This window comes from Oncorhynchus gorbuscha, linkage group LG16 (assembly GCF_021184085.1).
Source record: "Oncorhynchus gorbuscha isolate QuinsamMale2020 ecotype Even-year linkage group LG16, OgorEven_v1.0, whole genome shotgun sequence".
Classification (NCBI taxonomy): domain Eukaryota; kingdom Metazoa; phylum Chordata; class Actinopteri; order Salmoniformes; family Salmonidae; genus Oncorhynchus; species Oncorhynchus gorbuscha.
Genome location: NC_060188.1, coordinates 20,178,977 through 20,197,304, shown reverse-complemented (window position 1 = coordinate 20,197,304; position 18,328 = coordinate 20,178,977). Strand labels below are relative to the sequence as shown.

At 44.9% G+C, this 18,328-nt stretch overlaps 1 protein-coding gene across 3 annotated transcripts in view; it reads right to left on the bottom strand.

Annotated features, from left to right (window-relative positions):
• LOC123998777 (protein shisa-8-like) overlaps positions 1-18,328 on the bottom strand; it is a 90,145-nt gene that overhangs the window by 46,598 nt on the left and 25,219 nt on the right. For all 3 annotated transcript variants that reach the window (XM_046303909.1, XM_046303910.1, XM_046303911.1), the window contains exon 2: positions 15,735-15,850. In XM_046303909.1, the coding sequence (XP_046159865.1) occupies positions 15,735-15,850 (116 nt within the window). The remainder of the gene's footprint in view (positions 1-15,734; positions 15,851-18,328) is intronic.

Sequence of the window (18,328 nt, the reverse complement as noted above, 5' to 3'; positions counted from 1 at the left end):
GCTCCCAGTAGGGCACTTAATTGTTACCCAGAAATGATTTGATATGGCGATAAAAACAGCTGCATTGAGCCTCTAAGGCTCTGATTTGTGGATTCTGTCACATTTCAGCAGCTGGAATCAATGCTCCATCACATAGTGAGGGAAACAGGCTCTGTGCACCGCATAGTAATGACGTGTTTAATGTCTCTAATGAGATCATTGTACATTGTGCAACTGTTGCCTTTCAAACATAACATCTGTATTTATTATTATGCATCCTTGATAATAAAAAGTAGAATGAGGCATTGCAATTAAGATAAACAAACCTTCATATCATAAAAAGCAGCATTAATTAATATTAATGGGACATGTTTTTACAACATCATCCTTATTTAATACCTACAGCTGCTATAATAGCACTATTTTTCTGACTTCATAGGTCAAGGTCTTGTCCGTGACATTTTTAATCAGTGATTCAGCTCCCTTTTGACGAAAGCAGATGAAGCGTACAGCTGCAGGGTATATTACAAAACATAGACCTACACATGTCTCAAGTAAAGACTCCCTTGGAACCTTATATTGCCCATCCACATGCTCTCACACGCAGCATGATACAAAGGTACACAGATAGAATACTACATGAATTCACACTTAATTAAACACTCCACGCATGTGGAAAATACATGCACTCTCACAAACACACATGGCACACACACTATGACACACAGGCACACACATGGCACACACACTATGACACACAGACACGCCACCCTTTACCATGCTTGACATTTCACCCATTTTGCACCCACCACATGTAAGCTGTCCAATGACATTTAAGCAGCACTGCAGCAGAGAGCGAGGGACAGAGAGAGAGCGAGGGACAGAGAGAGAGCGAGGGACAGAGAGAGAGCGAGGGACAGAGAGAGAGCGAGGGACAGAGAGAGAGCGAGGGACAGAGAGAGAGCGAGGGACAGAGAGAGCGAGGGACAGAGAGAGAGCGAGGGACAGAGAGAGAGCGAGGGACAGAGAGAGCGAGGGACAGTGGGGAGAGGGGGGTCGAAGGGGTTTCCAGGGGTCTCTTTTCCAGAACATTGACCAATGGCTCTATAAATTCTGTCCCCCACATTTCCCTAAATGTTCCATGCCTCCCTCTCCCAACCCTCCTGCATGGTCTTCCATACCAGTTTCTATTACCTCTGCCACTCTTCATTCTTGCTCTTTATTTCTATTTTCTTTCCAATTTTACTCCCTTAGTCGCTCTTTGTTTCTCACCTTCTTCTGCCACCTCACAAACCCTCCCCCCTCCATCTCTCTGTCTCCCCATATCCTTCCTGTCAGAGCAGCGTTTCTGCATCTCTTTATGTTGATCTCACTTTCTTTGTTCCCTCTCTCTCATCTTCCGCTCTTTCCCTATCTGTCTCCCCACCCTCCTCTGTGTTTGGATGAATGATTGAGAGGCTCCATTCGACGACAGCCGCAGGATTGGAACGTCAGTCAACAGGAAATTCTCACTCCTCCCTTGCTGTCGTCAGATCACTGGGAGGCCAGGGGCTCTTTGATCCCCCATAATGCTGCCTGATCGTGGTGTCAGCTCCGACTCTCTACAAACATCTCTCTAGGCACTGTGTGCTGAGATCAATACCACTTTCACGAGGGGGCTTCTCTCCCTGCACCATGTCCTCCGAGCACTTGCATGGCTCAGAGATTTGACATCTGAAAATCCACTCTGTACACCCTTATCAAAACAGTGGAAGTCTGAGTAAGCACACTCTGTAGTTTAACACTGTGCCAAGTGACTGTGTTTGACACTGGCTCTCCGTGTGTCACCAATGACTCTTGCTGTTCTGTCCCATGTGTTTTGACAGGTAGCCCCTCTTAATCACCTTCACCTTGGACAAGACTGTCTGGTTAATACAATCAAAGCAATGAATGTGCTGTAACACACCATTCCTAGGGGAGGCTAAGCACAAGGGCAAGCATGGGCACTACCCTTTCGGTTGTGGTTTTGGAGATCTCTCCATCCTCTTCTCTTGACTTAAACCTGGGTTGTCCACAGTCACTTCCTTTGTTCCAGAGCTCTAGTGCTGTAGCAGAGGCTTGTTGACAAATGATGTCTGTCTCTCACACAGCAGTGCACCTGCAGCACTTTGATGGACTCCCTCTGCATGGGTTCTGGAGCAAGCCCTTCCCTTCCTGTCACTCTCCAGTGATTGATGGATGGGTCCTGGACCGTGGTGCTGTATGCTCCAAACATCACTCTCCCTATAACTGGTACTGGGATCGATCATTTTGGGCCTCAGGCACTGAACTATAACCTCCCTGGTGGTAACTGTAGGTGCATCCTCAGTCTAGACGGGACTAGGATCTCATGAAACAGAGAAACAGATGTCCTGTCACAGTTTAAGTTAAAGTCACAGTGTCTTTCATTCCCCCATGGGGCCTCCACCCAAGTTCGCCATATTTTCAATGGGCAGAAGATGAGCGTCAGCTGTTGTGACAGACATTTCTGCTTTTTTTCTCTTACAACTTGGTTGCGCAATCTTTACCCATGATTAAGTCTAAAGGGTCTCTGATCCGGTCAGACGTCTTAATTAGGGGATGCCAGCTATGACACATCGTAAGCAGTGTGCACTGGCTTTTAGTTATGGGATTGCTTCCAATCAGAAATGTTTCAGCTACAGAAATTAACACAGCAGGAGAGTAGATCTATTAAAGCACACAGTGTGACCTTCAGCGAAACAACTGAATATACACTGCTCAAAAAAATAAAGGGAACACTAAAATAACACATCCTAGATCTGAATGAATGAAATATTTTTATTAAATACTTTTTTCTTTACATAGTTGAATGTGCTGACAACAAAAAATGTGCTCACACAAAAATTATCAATGGAAATCAAATTTATCAACCCATGGAAATCAAATCAAATCAAATCGAATTTTATTTGTCACATACACATGGTTAGCAGATGTTAATGCGAGTGTAGCGAAATGCTTGTGCTTCTAGTTCCGACAATGCAGTGATAACCAACAAGTAATCTAACTAACAATTCCAAAGTTACTGTCTTATACACAGTGTAAGGGGATAAAGAATATGTACATAAGGATATATGAATGAGTGATGGTACAGAGCAGCATACAGTAGATGGTATCGAGTACAGTATATACATATGAGATGAGTATGTAGACAAAGTAAACAAAGTGGCATAGTTAAAGTGGCTAGTGATACATGTATTACATAAGGATGCAGTCGATGATGTAGAGTACAGTATATACGTATGCATATGAGATGAATAATGTAGGGTAAGTACATTATATAAGGTAGCATTGTTTAAAGTGGCTAGTGATATATTTACATAATTTCCCATCAATTCCCATTATTAAAGTGGCTGGAGTTGGGTCCGTGTCAATGACAGTGTGTTGGCAGCAGCCACTCAATGTTAGTGGTGGCTGTTTAACAGTCTGATGGCCTTGAGATAGAAGCTGTTTTTCAGTCTCTCGGTCCCAGCTTTGATGCACCTGTACTGACCTCGCCTTCTGGATGATAGCGGGGTGAACAGGCAGTGGTTCGGGTGGTTGATGTCCTTGATGATCTTTATGGCCTTCCTGTAACATCGGGTGGTGTAGGTGTCCTAGAGGGCAGGTAGTTTGCCCCCGGTGATGCGTTGTGCAGACCTCACTACCCTCTGGAGAGCCTTACGGTTGAGGGCGGAGCAGTTGCCGTACCAGGCGGTGATACAGCCCACCAGGATGCTCTCGATTGTGCATCTGTAGAAGTTTGTGAGTGCTTTTGGTGACAAGCCGAATTTCTTCAGCCTCCTGAGGTTGAAGAGGCGCTGCTGCGCCTTCTTCACGACGCTGTCAGTGTGAGTGGACCAATTCAGTTTGTCTGTGATGTGTATGCCGAGGAACTTAAAACTTGCTACCCTCTCCACTACTGTTCCATCGATGTGGATAGGGGGGTGTTCCCTTTGCTGTTTCCTGAAGTCCACAATCATCTCCTTAGTTTTGTCGACGTTGAGTGTGAGGTTATTTTCCTGACACCACACTCCGAGGGCCCTCACCTCCTCCCTGTAGGCCGTCTCGTCGTTGTTGGTAATCAAGCCTGGAGGTCTGGATTTGGAGTCACACTCAAAATGAAAGTGGAAAACCACACTACAGGCTGATCCAACTTTGATGTAATGTCCAAAACAAGTCAAAATGAGACTCAGTAGTGTGTGTGGCCTCCGTGCCTGTATGACCTCCCTACAACGCCTGGGCATACTCCTGATGAGGTGACGGATGGTCTCCTGAGGGATCTCCTCCCAGACATGGACTAAAGCATCCGCAAACTCCTGGACAGTCTGTGGTTGCAGGCAGCAGAACGTTCTCCACAGCGTCTCCAGACTCTGGCACGTCTGTCACATGTGCTCAGTGTGAACCTGTTTTCATCTGTGTAGAGCACAGGGCATCAGTGGTGAATTGTTGTTCTCTGGCAAATGAAAAACGTCCTGCACGGTGTTGGGCTGTAAGCACAAACCCACCTGTGGACGTCGGGCCCTCATACCACCCTCATGGAGTCTGTTTCTGACCGTTTGAGCAGACACATGCACATTTGTGGCCTGCTGGAGGTCATTTTGCAGGGCTCTGGCAGTGCTCCTCCTGCTCCGCCTTGCACAAAGGCGGAGGTAGCGGTCCTGCTGCTGGGTTGTTGCCCTCCTACGGCCTCCTCCACATCTCCTGATGTACTGGCCTGTCTCCTGGTAGCGCCTCCATGCTCTGGACACTACGCTGACAGACACAGCAAACCTTCTTGCCACAGCTCGCATTGATGTGCCATCCTGGATGATCTGCAGTACCTGAGCCACTTGTGTGGGTTGTAGACTCCGTCTCATGCTACCACTAGAGTAAAAGCACCGCCAGTATTCAAAAGTGCCCAAAACATCAGCCAGGAAGCATAGGAACTGAGAAGTGGTCTGTGGTCCCCACCTGCAGAACAACTCCTTTATTGGGGGTGTCTTGCTAATTGCCTATAATTTCCACCTGTTGTCTATTCCATTAGCACAACAGCATGTGAAATTTATTGTCAATCAGTGTTGCTTCCTAAGTGGACAGTTTGATTTCACAGAAGTATGATTGACTTGGAGTTACATTGTTGTTGTTTAAGTGTTCCCTTTATTTTTTTGAGCAGTGTATTATCAGATCATCTTGGTTCTTCCCTAAGTTCTGCTCTCAGCCATTAAGTGGTTTCACTTTATTTTACAATGGGTAACATTGTGTCTGATAATGACTCTCAGGCTGGACATGACTCTGTCTAACACAGAACAATTTGTGGTGTTTATTTCATGAAAATGCTGTGACCTTCAAATATACACAAAACATTAGGAACACCTGCTCTTTCCATGACAGACTGATCAGGTGAAAGCTATGATCCCTTATTGATGTCCCTTGTTAAATTCACTTAAATCAGTGTAGATGAAGGGGAGGAGACAGGTTAAAAAGTTATTTTTAAGCATGTCAACAATTGAGACATGGATTGTGTATGTGCTCCATTCAGAGGGTGAACGGGCCAGACAAAAGATTTAAGTGCCTTTGAACGGGGTATGGCAGTAGGTGCGGGGCACATCGTGTTGTGTCAAGAACTGCAACAGTTTCCCGTGTGTATCAAGAATGGTCCACCACTCAAAGGACATCCAGCCAACTTGACACAACTGTGGGAAGCGAGTCATGGTCCAGCATCCCTGTGGAATGCTTTCGCCACCTTGTAGAGTCCCTGCCCTGATGAATTGAGGCTGTTCTGAGGGCAAAAGGAGGGGGGAGGGGTGCAACTCAATTTGAGTAAGGTGTTTTTAATGTTTGGTACACTCAGTATATGTTGAGGATTCTACCACTTGATCTTTAGCACACATCCAATCGGAAACACATCACCCCACTGGTAATGATGGGCTTGAGACCTGCAGGGGTTAGGTGGAAACTGTAGACTCATTTTGGCTCCGGAGGCTCGTCTATGAAAGGGTTAGGTCTCATTATGACGGAATAACAGAGCCAGAATGGAGCCACATCCCCACTCAACTGCCCGGAAGCCATAATATTAGTACGTCAGCAGCCTGGCTTATCCCAGTAATTTAATGTATAGCCACGCACATCTCTGAGGGGCTCAGCTTCCCTCCTATCAGCTACACACAGACACACTGGATCGACGAAAAGCCTGCTTCAGCCCAATCACCATTACAGCCCTTTTAAGGTCAAGCTAAAACTGTGTCAATCCATAACTGTTGGAGCCCAAAGCTACAGTGGAGAGTGGGGAGGAGGCGATAAGGTTAAGAGCATGTCCATATTGTGCCCATAGCCCCATATCCCTCATTTCTCTATATTGTATCACTTAAGACAGTGTCATCCGTAGCCCGTAGTGTGAGGTGTCCTTGAGATGACAGAGTGAAAGGACCCCGGGCGCTGGATCTACGTGATGCAAATCCCCTCAACCACAGCTCAGTGGCAGTGCATTACTTTCAGTCCAAATCCTTAACAGGGCACCGAGAGACAACCCAGCACTGGTCCAGGACCTGCTGCTCCATGCTAATCTACACCTCATTGGCTGAGAGGGTATCCAAATAGAACTGACTTAGGGGCACTGTCTGTCTTAGCTGCACTCCAAAAGCCCTGTGCACATTATAATCCTATTCCCCTCTCCAACCCTCCTTAAACTGCACAGTCTAGCCTGTTGAGACGTAGCAGAAGCAACCAGCAGATATAGCCTGCAGACGCCCCTGGGCAGGACTGAAGGGGGAGGAAGGGGGGAGAGTAGGAGGTATGTGGCTTTGTAAAGACAGCTGGAGGGGTCAGAAGAAGAGCGCCAAAAGCGTTGGAGAGAAGCTGTGCTGTGATCAAACACATCTGCCTCGTTTGACACATACGAGAACACACACATGAACACACCCAGGCAGCCAGTATATCAACTCACAAGCACAGTTATGGAAGTTGAAGCTTCCCTCAAACAAACACTAACATACACACTCTGACAGAACAAACACCAACAGACACACTCTGACAACAAAAACCAACAGACACACTCTGACAGAATAAACACCAACAGACACACTCTGACAGAACAAACACCAACAGACACACTCTGACAGAACAAACACCAACAGACACACTGACAAACAAACACCAACAGACACACTGACAAACAAACACCAACAGACACACTGACAAACAAACACCAACAGACACACTGACAAACAAACACCAACAGACACACTCTGACAGAACAAACACCAACAGACACACTCTGACAGAACAAACACCAACAGACACACTCTGACAGAACAAACACCAACAGAAACACTGACAAACAAACACCAACAGACACACTCTGACAGAACAAACACCAACAGACACACTCTGACAGAACAAACACCAACAGACACACTCTGACAGAACAAACACCAACAGACACACTCTGACAGAACAAACACCAACAGACACACTCTGACAGAACAAACACCAACAGACACACTCTGACAGAACAAACACCAACAGACACACTGACAAACAAACACCAACAGACACACTCTGACAAACAAACACCAACAGACACACTCTGACAGAACAAACACCAACAGACACACTGACAAACAAACACCAACAGACACACTCTGACAAACAAACACCAACAGACACACTCTGACAGAACAAACACCAACAGACACACTCTGACAGAACAAACACCAACAGACACACTCTGACAGAACAAACACCAACAGACACACTCTGACAGAACAAACACCAACAGACACACTCTGACAGAACAAACACCAACAGACACACTCTGACAGAACAAACACCAACAGACACACTCTGACAGAACAAACACCAACAGACACACTCTGACAGAACAAACACGAAGGGGGCTTTTACACCAAATTGATTTGGGTTAGTCTGTAGTGGTGTGAGCACTATCCACACTAGGGAGCGCACTAAGCAATGCACTGTGGCTCTCTCAAAAAGGATGTTCTCAGTCCTATTTCATTCCTAGTGTGGTGCGGTTCGCTGCAGGTGAGAAGGCAGTCTGGACCAAACACAGGAAAAGAACCAGAGGTGAGCGGTATTATTGGTTGTTTGACTGAGAGCATTTGATGAAATGCACACAGTACCAGCTGTGGCTGCATAAAACATTCTGTGAATAGCAGAGCAATTATGAGCACATCCGATGCAGGTTAGGGGAGACTGGAGCTGAATATAGCCTATTCACGTGGCAGTTGGAGCGGCTATTCCGCTGTTTCCCCCCACATGTTGTTCGAAGACCAAAGCCAAAGTAAGATGAAGTTTGAGACACACAAGTTATTCTTCCTGATTATCAGAGATGGAGTTAACGTGAGCATTTGTGCCCAATAAACAAATGACATGCATGAACACGTGGTTTTGTTTTGGCATTTTAGTTTGTTTGACATTTGGCAATGTGAGAACACCCGGACCAAAGGGAAAAAATGACAATGTAACAAATAATCAAACCCTGATTCGAACTATAGCTCAGAACTAACAAACACACTCTGACAGAACATACACTAAAAACAATGACAGAATCACAAACATGACAGCATGCAGGTAGGTTAACTCAAGTACACACAAATGCACAAATACTGTACATACAGTGCATTTGGAGAATACCCCACAATACCGTATAATATTTTTTTGCAAATCTATAGAAAATACAACTTTATCACATTTTCATAAGTATTCAGACACTTTACTCAGTACTTCATTGAAGCATCTTTAGCAGCGATTACATCCTCAAGTCAAATCAAATCAAATGTATTTATATAGCCCTTCGTACATCAGCTGATATCTCAAAGTGCTGTACAGAAACCCAGCCTAAAACCCCAAACAGCAAGCAACGCAGGTGTAGAAGCACGGTGGCTAGGAAAAACTCTCCTAGAAAGGCCAAAACCTAGGAAGAAACCTAGAGAGGAACCAGGCTATGTGGGGTGGAGATTATAACAGAACATGGCCAAGATATTCAAATGTTCATAAATGACCAGCAGGGTCGAATAATAATAAGGCAGAACAGTTGAAACTGTTCTTGGGTATGACACTAGAAGCTTGGCACGCTTGTATTTGGGGATTTTCTCCTATTCTCTCAAGCTCTGTCAGGTTGGATGGGGAGTGTCACTGCACAGCTATTTTCAGGTCTCTCCAGATGTTCGATCGGGTTCAAGTCCAGGCTCTGGCTGGGTCACTCAAGGACATTCAGCAACTTGTCCCGAAGCAACTCCTGCATTGTCTTGGCTGTGTCCAGTTGGAAGGTGAACCTTTGCCCCAGTCTGAGGTCCTGAGTGCTCTGGAGCAGGTTTTCATAAAGGATCTCTCTGTACTTTGCTCCGTATATCGTTCCCTTGATCCTGACTATGTGGCTCCAGAGTGACGCAGTGGTCTAATATACTGCATCACAGTGCAAGAGGCGTCACTGCAGTATCTGGTTCAAATCCAGGCTGCATCATATCCGGCCGTGATTGGGAGTCCCATAGGGTTGGCGCACAATTGGCCCAGTGCCGTCCAGGTTTGGCCGGGGTAGGCCGTCATTGTAAATAAGAATTTGTTCTTAACTGACTTGCCTAGTTAAATAAAGGTTACATAAAAAGTATCCTAGTCCCTGCTGCTGAAAAACATCCCCACAGCATGATGCTGCCACCACCAAGCTTCACCTTAGGGATGATCCCAGGTTTCCTCCAGACGTGACACTTGGCATTCAGGCCAAAGAGTTCAAACTTGGTTTCATCAGACCATAGAATCTTGTTTCTCATGGTCCAAGTCCTTTAGGTGCTTTTTGGCAAACTCCAAGCGGGCTGTCATGTGCCTTTTACTGAGGAGTGGCTTAAGTATGACCACTCTACCATAAAGGCCTGATTGGTGGAGTGCTTCAGAAATGGTAGTCCTTCTGGAAAGTTCTCCCATCTCTACAGAGGAACTCTGTAGTTCTGTCAGAGTGACCATCGGGTTCTTGGTCACCTCCCTGACCAAGGCCCTTTTCCCCCAATTGCTCAGTTTGCCCGGGCGGCCAGCTCTAGGACGAGTCTTGGTGGTTCCGAACTTCTTCCATTTAAGAATGACGGAGGCCATTGTGTTCTTGGGGACCTTCAATATTGCAGACATGTTTTGTTACCCTTCCCCAGATATGTGCCTCTACACAATCCTGTCTCTGAGCTCTACGGACAATTTTTTCAATTTCGAGTCTCATAGCAAAGGGTCTGAATAGTTATGTAAATAAGTTATTTCTGTTTTATAGTTTTAATACATTTGAAAATGTTTACAAAAAACCTGTTTTCACTTTGTCACTATGGGGTATTGTGTGTAGATTGATGAGAAAAAAAACATATTTAATACATTTTAGAATAAGGCTGTAACGTAACAAAATGTGGAAAAAGTCAAGGGGTCTGAATACATTACGAATACACTACAGTACACAACATAGCTCAAAGCACACACACACAGATGGCAGAGGACACATGCATGAGCATGTATGTCATACAGTGTGACTGTTATTCCCACAGCATCCTCTCTGTTTCTCAGAGTATCATTACCACAGCGTCATATGTTGACTGGTAGGCAAGCACAGTACGTATGTAATTGGCGCTGGTCCCATGTGGATGTTAATCACAGTGATTATACAAAGAAATTAACATACATATACAACCCCCCCCCCCTTTCACTTAACACTCCCTCCGCCCGTCCAAATTCCCTCATTTCCTTGTTTTGATTTCAATGTCACACTGATGCTATCGCTCTCCCCCTCACAGACTGCCTCTGCAACATGCAATTACACACGCTCCACAGATGCAGATCCCCCTTATCTACAAAGAGAGCAGGAACAGTGCCAATATAGAACTTGCACACAGTCCGCCCAGCCAAGATGATTCACCGCAGGGGTATTTTCCTCTGAACGTGTTTGTTTAGATAATGGTTAGCCACTGTATGAGCAGGATCAACTTCGTCATCACTACAGTATCAGCATCATCAACAACAACAGGGACATTGTCTTCATCCTGTTCAATAACAGTAGTGTAACTGGCGTTATTGGCAAAATATTAACAAATGATGAATGTTGAGATCGGTCTGTTCAAGCATATAGTAAACCTTAAATAATTCATGGTGCAGTTCTCAGGAGTTTAGACCAGTCAGTCCCCTGTATTGTAATGAACCATTAGCTCTGTCCGTGGTGCTCAAACACAGCTCACAGACAGCAGAAACAAGTGGGATGAGGATAGGCTAGGCCTTGTGCTTTGTGCTCTCTCAATCATTCTCTTTCCATCTGTTAGCCTCTCACTTCCTGCTTTCAGTCCCTCTGTCTCTGTCCTTACCCAATTTCCTCTCGTTCTCTTCATGTTCTCGTCTTTCTCTCCCTTTCTCTCTATTCCCCAAAATCGATATAAAATGTCCTCAGTCTCTTTATTTGTCATTCTGTCTCTATCTCTTTCACTCCGTTGTTTCACAGAGGAACATGCATGGCCTGTTCACTGGGAGATGTTTGACCCTCAGGGCAGCTCTCCACACAGAGCAGCTCTGTCCAGCTGTCCCACTCACTGTCATGAGAATGCACACACACACACACACACACACACACACACACACACACACACACACACACACACACACACACACACACACACACACACACACACACACACACACACACACACACACACACACACACACACACACACACACACACACACACACACACACACACACACACACACACATTCACTATAGTACATATAATACATGCCAAACACACTCTAACATAGACACACTCACAGGAACACCAAATTCCAAAAGGAACACTCAATTCCATCACAACTCATGTAGATACTTATACACTGTAATTACCAGCTTATAGCCACTCACTGACAAGAATAATATACACATGCAGAAAAGTTATAATTCTCAACCAACATTGGCCTCACATATGGTACATACTGTGCTGTTCAGGGAACAGTAATATATATATATGCCATTTAGCAGACGCTTTTATCCAAAGCGACTTACAGTCATGTGTGCATACATTCTACGTATGGGTGGTCCCGGGGATCGAACCCACTACCCTGGCGTTACAAGCGCCATGCTCTACCAACTGAGCTACAGAAGGACCACAGTCTCAACACTCCGCACAGTATATTAAATTGTTATTGCAAAGGCACTAGAACACAGTTGCACACACTTACACACACACATACTGTGCACACACACTCTCTCTGCCTGGATTGTCCCCTAACCCCAACCTAACACTTTCAAACACTGATCTAGATGCAGCTTTAACCATATCATGGCAGATAAAGCACTGAGATTATAGGGCAGAGCAGTATTGGGTGGAATAGAAATAATGAAAACATGTGCAGAGCCAGCAGTTTACACTCTCATCCACCTCAGTAGACTAGGCAGCACCTGTAGGTCCTCTCTTTAATGTTCATCATGACACAATGTCACACCCCAGTCAATGTCCTTCTTTCATCTGGTATTATTTGATTCGTTTTTTTACCCATATCTTTCTGTGAATTCCTCAATGGCTATGTCAACCCATCTCTCATCTTTTTAAATGTCAGCATTTTTTTTACCCTTATCTATTACAATCCCTACGTTCCCTAATTTCTATCCCATTCTTTCACCTTGTCACTTCTTTCTTGCCCTCTCCTTTGATATTTGTTCCAGAAATCCATCTCCCCCTCTTATCTCTCTGCCAATTCCTCCTTCCCTTTCTTCTACCTCTTCCTCTTCCATCCTCTGCACTCCATCTTTCTACTTCTACCTGCCCACCTTTCTCACACACATGCTCTCTGTCCCCATCCATCTATTTCTCTCTCTCAAATGAGCCCCTTCTCTCATCTTGCTCCACCCCCCCCCCCTGTCTCTCTCTCTCTGGTCTGTGGTTCTTAATGAAGGTCATGCGGGTGGTGGCAGGTTGTGGTTGTGTGGCCAGCGGACACACCGTGCTGAGAGCTGAGGGGGGGACAGGGGGCACACAGACGGGTCTCTCTGGCCTCCACGTTCCATTGTATCAGCCCTCCACAGATAATGACCATTTAATTAAAGACTCATTTAATGGTGAACGCTAGTCAGAGACAGGAGAAAGGAAGGACAGATGGGGAGTGAGTGTTGTTTGGCAAAATAATAAAGAGGAGTAGAGATGAAGGGAAGGTGGAGACTGATGGGTGTAGGTTGGCATGAACGTGATGGAGAAAATAATTGTTGGAATAGAGTGAAGATGAAAGCAAAGCGTGTGTGTGTGTGTGTGTGTGTGTGTGTGTGTGTGTTGGATGGGAATGGGGTTCAGAGGGATTTGAGGGGATGTAATTAGTAAACAGATGAACTGCTTGGTGCTATATCAACAGGTCCCAGACTAGAACAAAGATAATTACAAATTCATTAACTTCTTTGGGACTGGGGGGCAGTACTGAGTAGCTTGGATAAAAAAGTGCCCAGAGTAAACTGCCTGCTACTCAGGCCCAAAAGCTACAATATGCATATAATTTGCATATATAATTTGGATAGAGAACACTCTGAAGTTTCTAAAACTGTTTGAATGATGTCTGTGAGTATAACAGAACTCATATGGCAGGCAAAAACCTGAGAAAAAATACAACCAGGAAGTGGGAAATCTGAGGTTTGTAGTTTTTCAAGTCATTGCCGATCGAATATACAGTGTCTATGGGGTCATATTGCACTTCTTAAGGCTTCCACTAGATGTCAACAGTCTTTAGAACCTTGTTTGAGGCTTCTACTGTGAAGGAGGAGAGAATGAGAGATGTTTGAGCCAGAGGTCTTGTAGAGTGCCATGAGCTGATCACGCGCATGCCTGTGAGAGGTAGATGCGTTCCATTGCATTTCTAAAGACAAAGGAATTCTCAGGTTGGAACATTATTGAAGATTTACGTTAAAAACATCCTAAAGATTGATTCTATACATCGTTTGACAAGTTTCTACGAACTGTAATAGAACTTTTTTGACATTTAGTCTGACAAAGTGATCGCGCATTATGCATTTGGATTACTGGGCTAAACGCGCGAACAAAAAGGAGGTATTTGGACATAAATGATTGACTTTATCGAACAAAACAAATATTTATTGTGGAACTGGGATTCCTGGGAGTGAATACCGATCAAGATCATCAAAGGTATGTGAATATGCCTCCCGGGTGGCGCAGTGGTTAAGGGCGCTGTACTGCAGCACCAGCTGTGCCATCAAAGAATCTGGGTTCGCGCCCAGGTTCTGTCGTGACCGGCAGAATCTAGGAGGTCCGTGGGGCGACGCAGGGCTTGGCCGGTAGGGATGTCCTTGTCTCATCGCGCACCAGCGACTCTTGTGGCGGGCCGGGCGCAGTGCGCTCTAACCAAGGATTCCTCCAACACATTGGTGCGGCTGGCTTCCGGGTTGGATGCGCGCTATGTTAAGAAGCAGTGCGGCTTGGTTGGGTTGTGTATTGGAGGATGCATGACTTTCAACCTTCGTCTCTCCCGAGCCTGTACGGGAGTTGTAGCGATGATAGTAGCTACTAAAAACAATTGGATACCACGAATTTGGGGAGAAAAAGGGGTCAAATTTAAATAAAATAAAATATAAAAAAAGGTAAGTGAATATTTATAACGCTATTTCTGACTTTTCTGATACCTCCTTCTTTGGAAAATGGCTGGATGTTTTTCTGTGACTAGCGCTGAACTAACATAATCGCAAGGTTTGCTTTCGCCGTAAAGCCTTTTTGAAATCTGACACAGCGGTTGCATTAATTGTTCTTGTTATGTCCATGCATAACACATAACACTTTTATCAATGTTTATTATGAGTATTTGTGTAATTTGATGTGGCTCTTTGCACTTTCACCAGATGTTTGTTTGAGACAATGCATTTCTGATCATAACACACCAATTTCAAATGAGGTTTTTGGATGTAAAGATTAACTTTATCGAACAAAACACACATTTATTGTGTAACATGAAGTCCTGTGAGTGCCATCTGATGAAGATCATCAAAGGTTAGGGATTACTTTAATCGCTATTTCTGATTTTTGTGAGCCCTCTCCTTGGCTGGTTTTCCATGACTAGGTACTGACCTAACATAATCGTTTGGTGTGCCTATTTGAAATTGGACACTGTGGCTGGATTTACCAGAAGTTTATCTTTTAAATGGTGTAAAATACTTGTATGTTTGAGGAATTTTAATTATGGGATTTCTGTTGTTTTTGAAGTTGGCGCCCTGCCATTTCACTGGCTGTTGGTGAGGTGGGACGCTACCGTCCCACATATCCCAGAGAAGTTAAAGATGACCTGCCTGTCCCTGCACTTCTGCTCAGGCATGGAGGGAGACAGCAGAGGCTGCTATGGAATTAAAGATAACCAGCCTGTCCCTGGACTTCTGCTTCAGCCAAGGAGGGAGACAGCAGGGGCTGCTATGGAATTGAGCCTTCCTCCTAGCTCAATAACAAGTGTCTGCAGGCGCACGTGTCAAATCAATTTTGATTTGTTACATGCTTCGTATAAACAGGTATACACCAACAGTGAAACATTTACTTACAGACCCTTCTCAATAATGCAGAGCAAAAATTGAGTCTGAAATAGTCTGTTGTACCCTGTTCAGAGTTAGTAGTGTCCTCATTAGTACATTGAGCACTAAAAGAGCCCTCGTGAGAGTGCTTGCAAAGCGTTGCTGGATCAGTATCCGATATGCTTAATTACACTGAGAGACATCTCCTGTAATAACAACTGTCGCTCCCAGAGAAACAGGTTTACCATTGTTGCTGCGCGGTGACCTGCCAGAGATCCCATTGGTCCCTATGGGGTGGTGACCCCCAGTCCCGTCCACTCCACCCACCTCTCCTGGCTGCTTCAACAACTCTGTCAAGGCCCTGCAGAGAGAAAGACAAGTGTTAGGTTAAAGATCACCCATCAGTAAGACGAGAGAACATTGTGTCAAATCGATTGAGATCACCATAGAATAAACTCCTTCTACAACATCAAATCAAATGGAAGTGTGCTGCCATAATTTCCTAGTCTGTGTTATTTGATCACAATAAAAGCCCTCTTATATGTGATGGTGTGTAAAACAAACACTTTAATCGTAGTGTAGTATGAGTCCCTGACGTGATCTTCCTGTCTGAGTTGGCGCCCCTCCTTGGGTTGTGCCGAGGCGGAGATCTTTGTGGGCTATACTCGGCCTTGTCTCAGGATGGTAAGTTGGTGGTTGAAGATATCCCTATAGTAGTGTGGGCGCTGTGCTTTGGCAAAGTGGGTGGGGTTATATCCTGCCTATTTGGCCCTGTCCGGGGGTATCATCGGATGGGGCCACAGTGTCTCCTGACCCCTCCTGTCTCAGCCTTCAGTATTTATGCTGCAGTAGTTTATGTGTTGGGGGGCTAGGGTCAGTCTGTTATATCTGGAGTACTTATCCTGTCTTATCCGGTGTCCTGTGTGAATTTAAGTATGCTCTCTCTAATTCTCTCTTTCTCTCTCTCTGAGGACCTGAGCCCTAGGACCATGCCTCAGGACTACCTGGCATGATGACTCCTTGCTGTCCCCACTCAACCTGGCTGTGCAACTGCTCCAGTTTCAACTGTTCTGCCTGCGGCTATGGAACCCTGACCTGTTCACCGGACGTGCTACCTGTCCCAGACCTGCTGTTTTCAACTCTCTCGAGACAGCAGGAGCGGTAGAGATACTCTTAATGATCGGCTATGAAAAGCGAACTGACATTTACTCCTGAGGTGCTGACTTGTGTTGGGGAATAATCAGAATTAGTTGGTAACATAGGTAAGATGTTTTATATTCATCATATGTTTGTAAGTTACTTCTCATCAGAATGTTTATTTTTGTATAATACTGTGGCCGGGTTTGCAGTTATCTGTTCTCTGTCAGGGCTAAGTTACTTGGGCCGGAGAGAGGGGAGAGGTCAAGCGTTGTCACGGTTTTCATATGGTGAAGGAGAGTCGGACCAAACTGCAGCGTGTATATTGCGATCCATATTTAATCAAACAACGTAAACACGAATAAACACAAACACTACAAAACAATAAACGAAACGAAAACCGAAAACAGCCTATACTTGTGTCAACTAACACAGCACATGGACATCAAGACACTCAGGACAATCACCCACAATACAACCAAAGAATATGGCTGCCTAAATATGGTTCCCAATCAGAGACAATGATAAACACTTGCCACTGATTGAGAACCACTTCAGACAGCCATAGACTAACCTAGAACACCCCACTAAGCTACAATCCCACTATCTACACACCACATACAAAAACCCATGTCACACCCTGGCCTGACCAAATACATGAAGAAAAACACAAAATAGTACGACCAGGGCGTGACAAGCGTGTATCTCTTGGCTCCACAATGTCTGTGTGCCAGTCAATGTGTCTCTGTGATCTTGTCAAGATAGGGTGGATGTGATATATGCCTGTTGATATGAGGATTTGTTTTATGGTTCTGAGTTTGAAAAAAGAGCATAGTTTAGGAGACAAAGCTGAACGATAAATTATGGCCAATGTTGTCTGGCTATGTGTGTCTTTGCTATAAAGGATCTCAGTTGCAATGTGTAAGGGACTCTCAGAGAATTCATTTATAGACACTGAATTGATCTGAGAGTCACAGGGTTGTGATGGAGCTCATATAATTAAATATGGACTTTATGATAACTCTGACTTGTGTGTGGTTTGCTCTCATGATTTGGTAAATACAGGAAATTTCCACGACACTTGCTGCACCCTCGACAACTACTGTGATTATTATTATTTGACCATGCTGGTCATTTATGAACATTTGAACATCTTGGCCATGTTCTGTTATAATCTCCCCCCGGCACAGCCAGCAAAGGACTGGCCACCCCTCATAGCCTGGTTTCTTCCTAGGTTTTGGCCTTTCTAGGGAGTTTTTCCTAGCCACCATGCATCTACACCTGCATTGCTTGCTGTTTGGGGTTTTAGGCTGGGTTTCCGTACAGCACTTTGAGACATCAGCTGATGTAAGAAGGGCTTCATAAATAAATTTGATTTGATTTATAGTACTGACAGCTGGAACTTTTCAAAGAAATCGGTTGAATTTAAATGGTACATGCCTGCTGACAGCTCACCTGGCTAGACATGAGCCCCAGACAGTAGGTCAGTAGTGTTGTGATAGGAACTAGGGTTAATATGTAGATCGTGCTGACAGACTGATGACAGCAGGTATAGACAAGGACTAAGTCCCGAGGCCGTGCTGAAATACTGTCCCTCTGTATTTCATGCTTTTCTTTTCACTTGTTGGGTTTCTCTCTAAAATGCCCTCCAGTCACCCATTCAGCAGTACACAAACAAACACTCTACTCCTTAACTCATCAC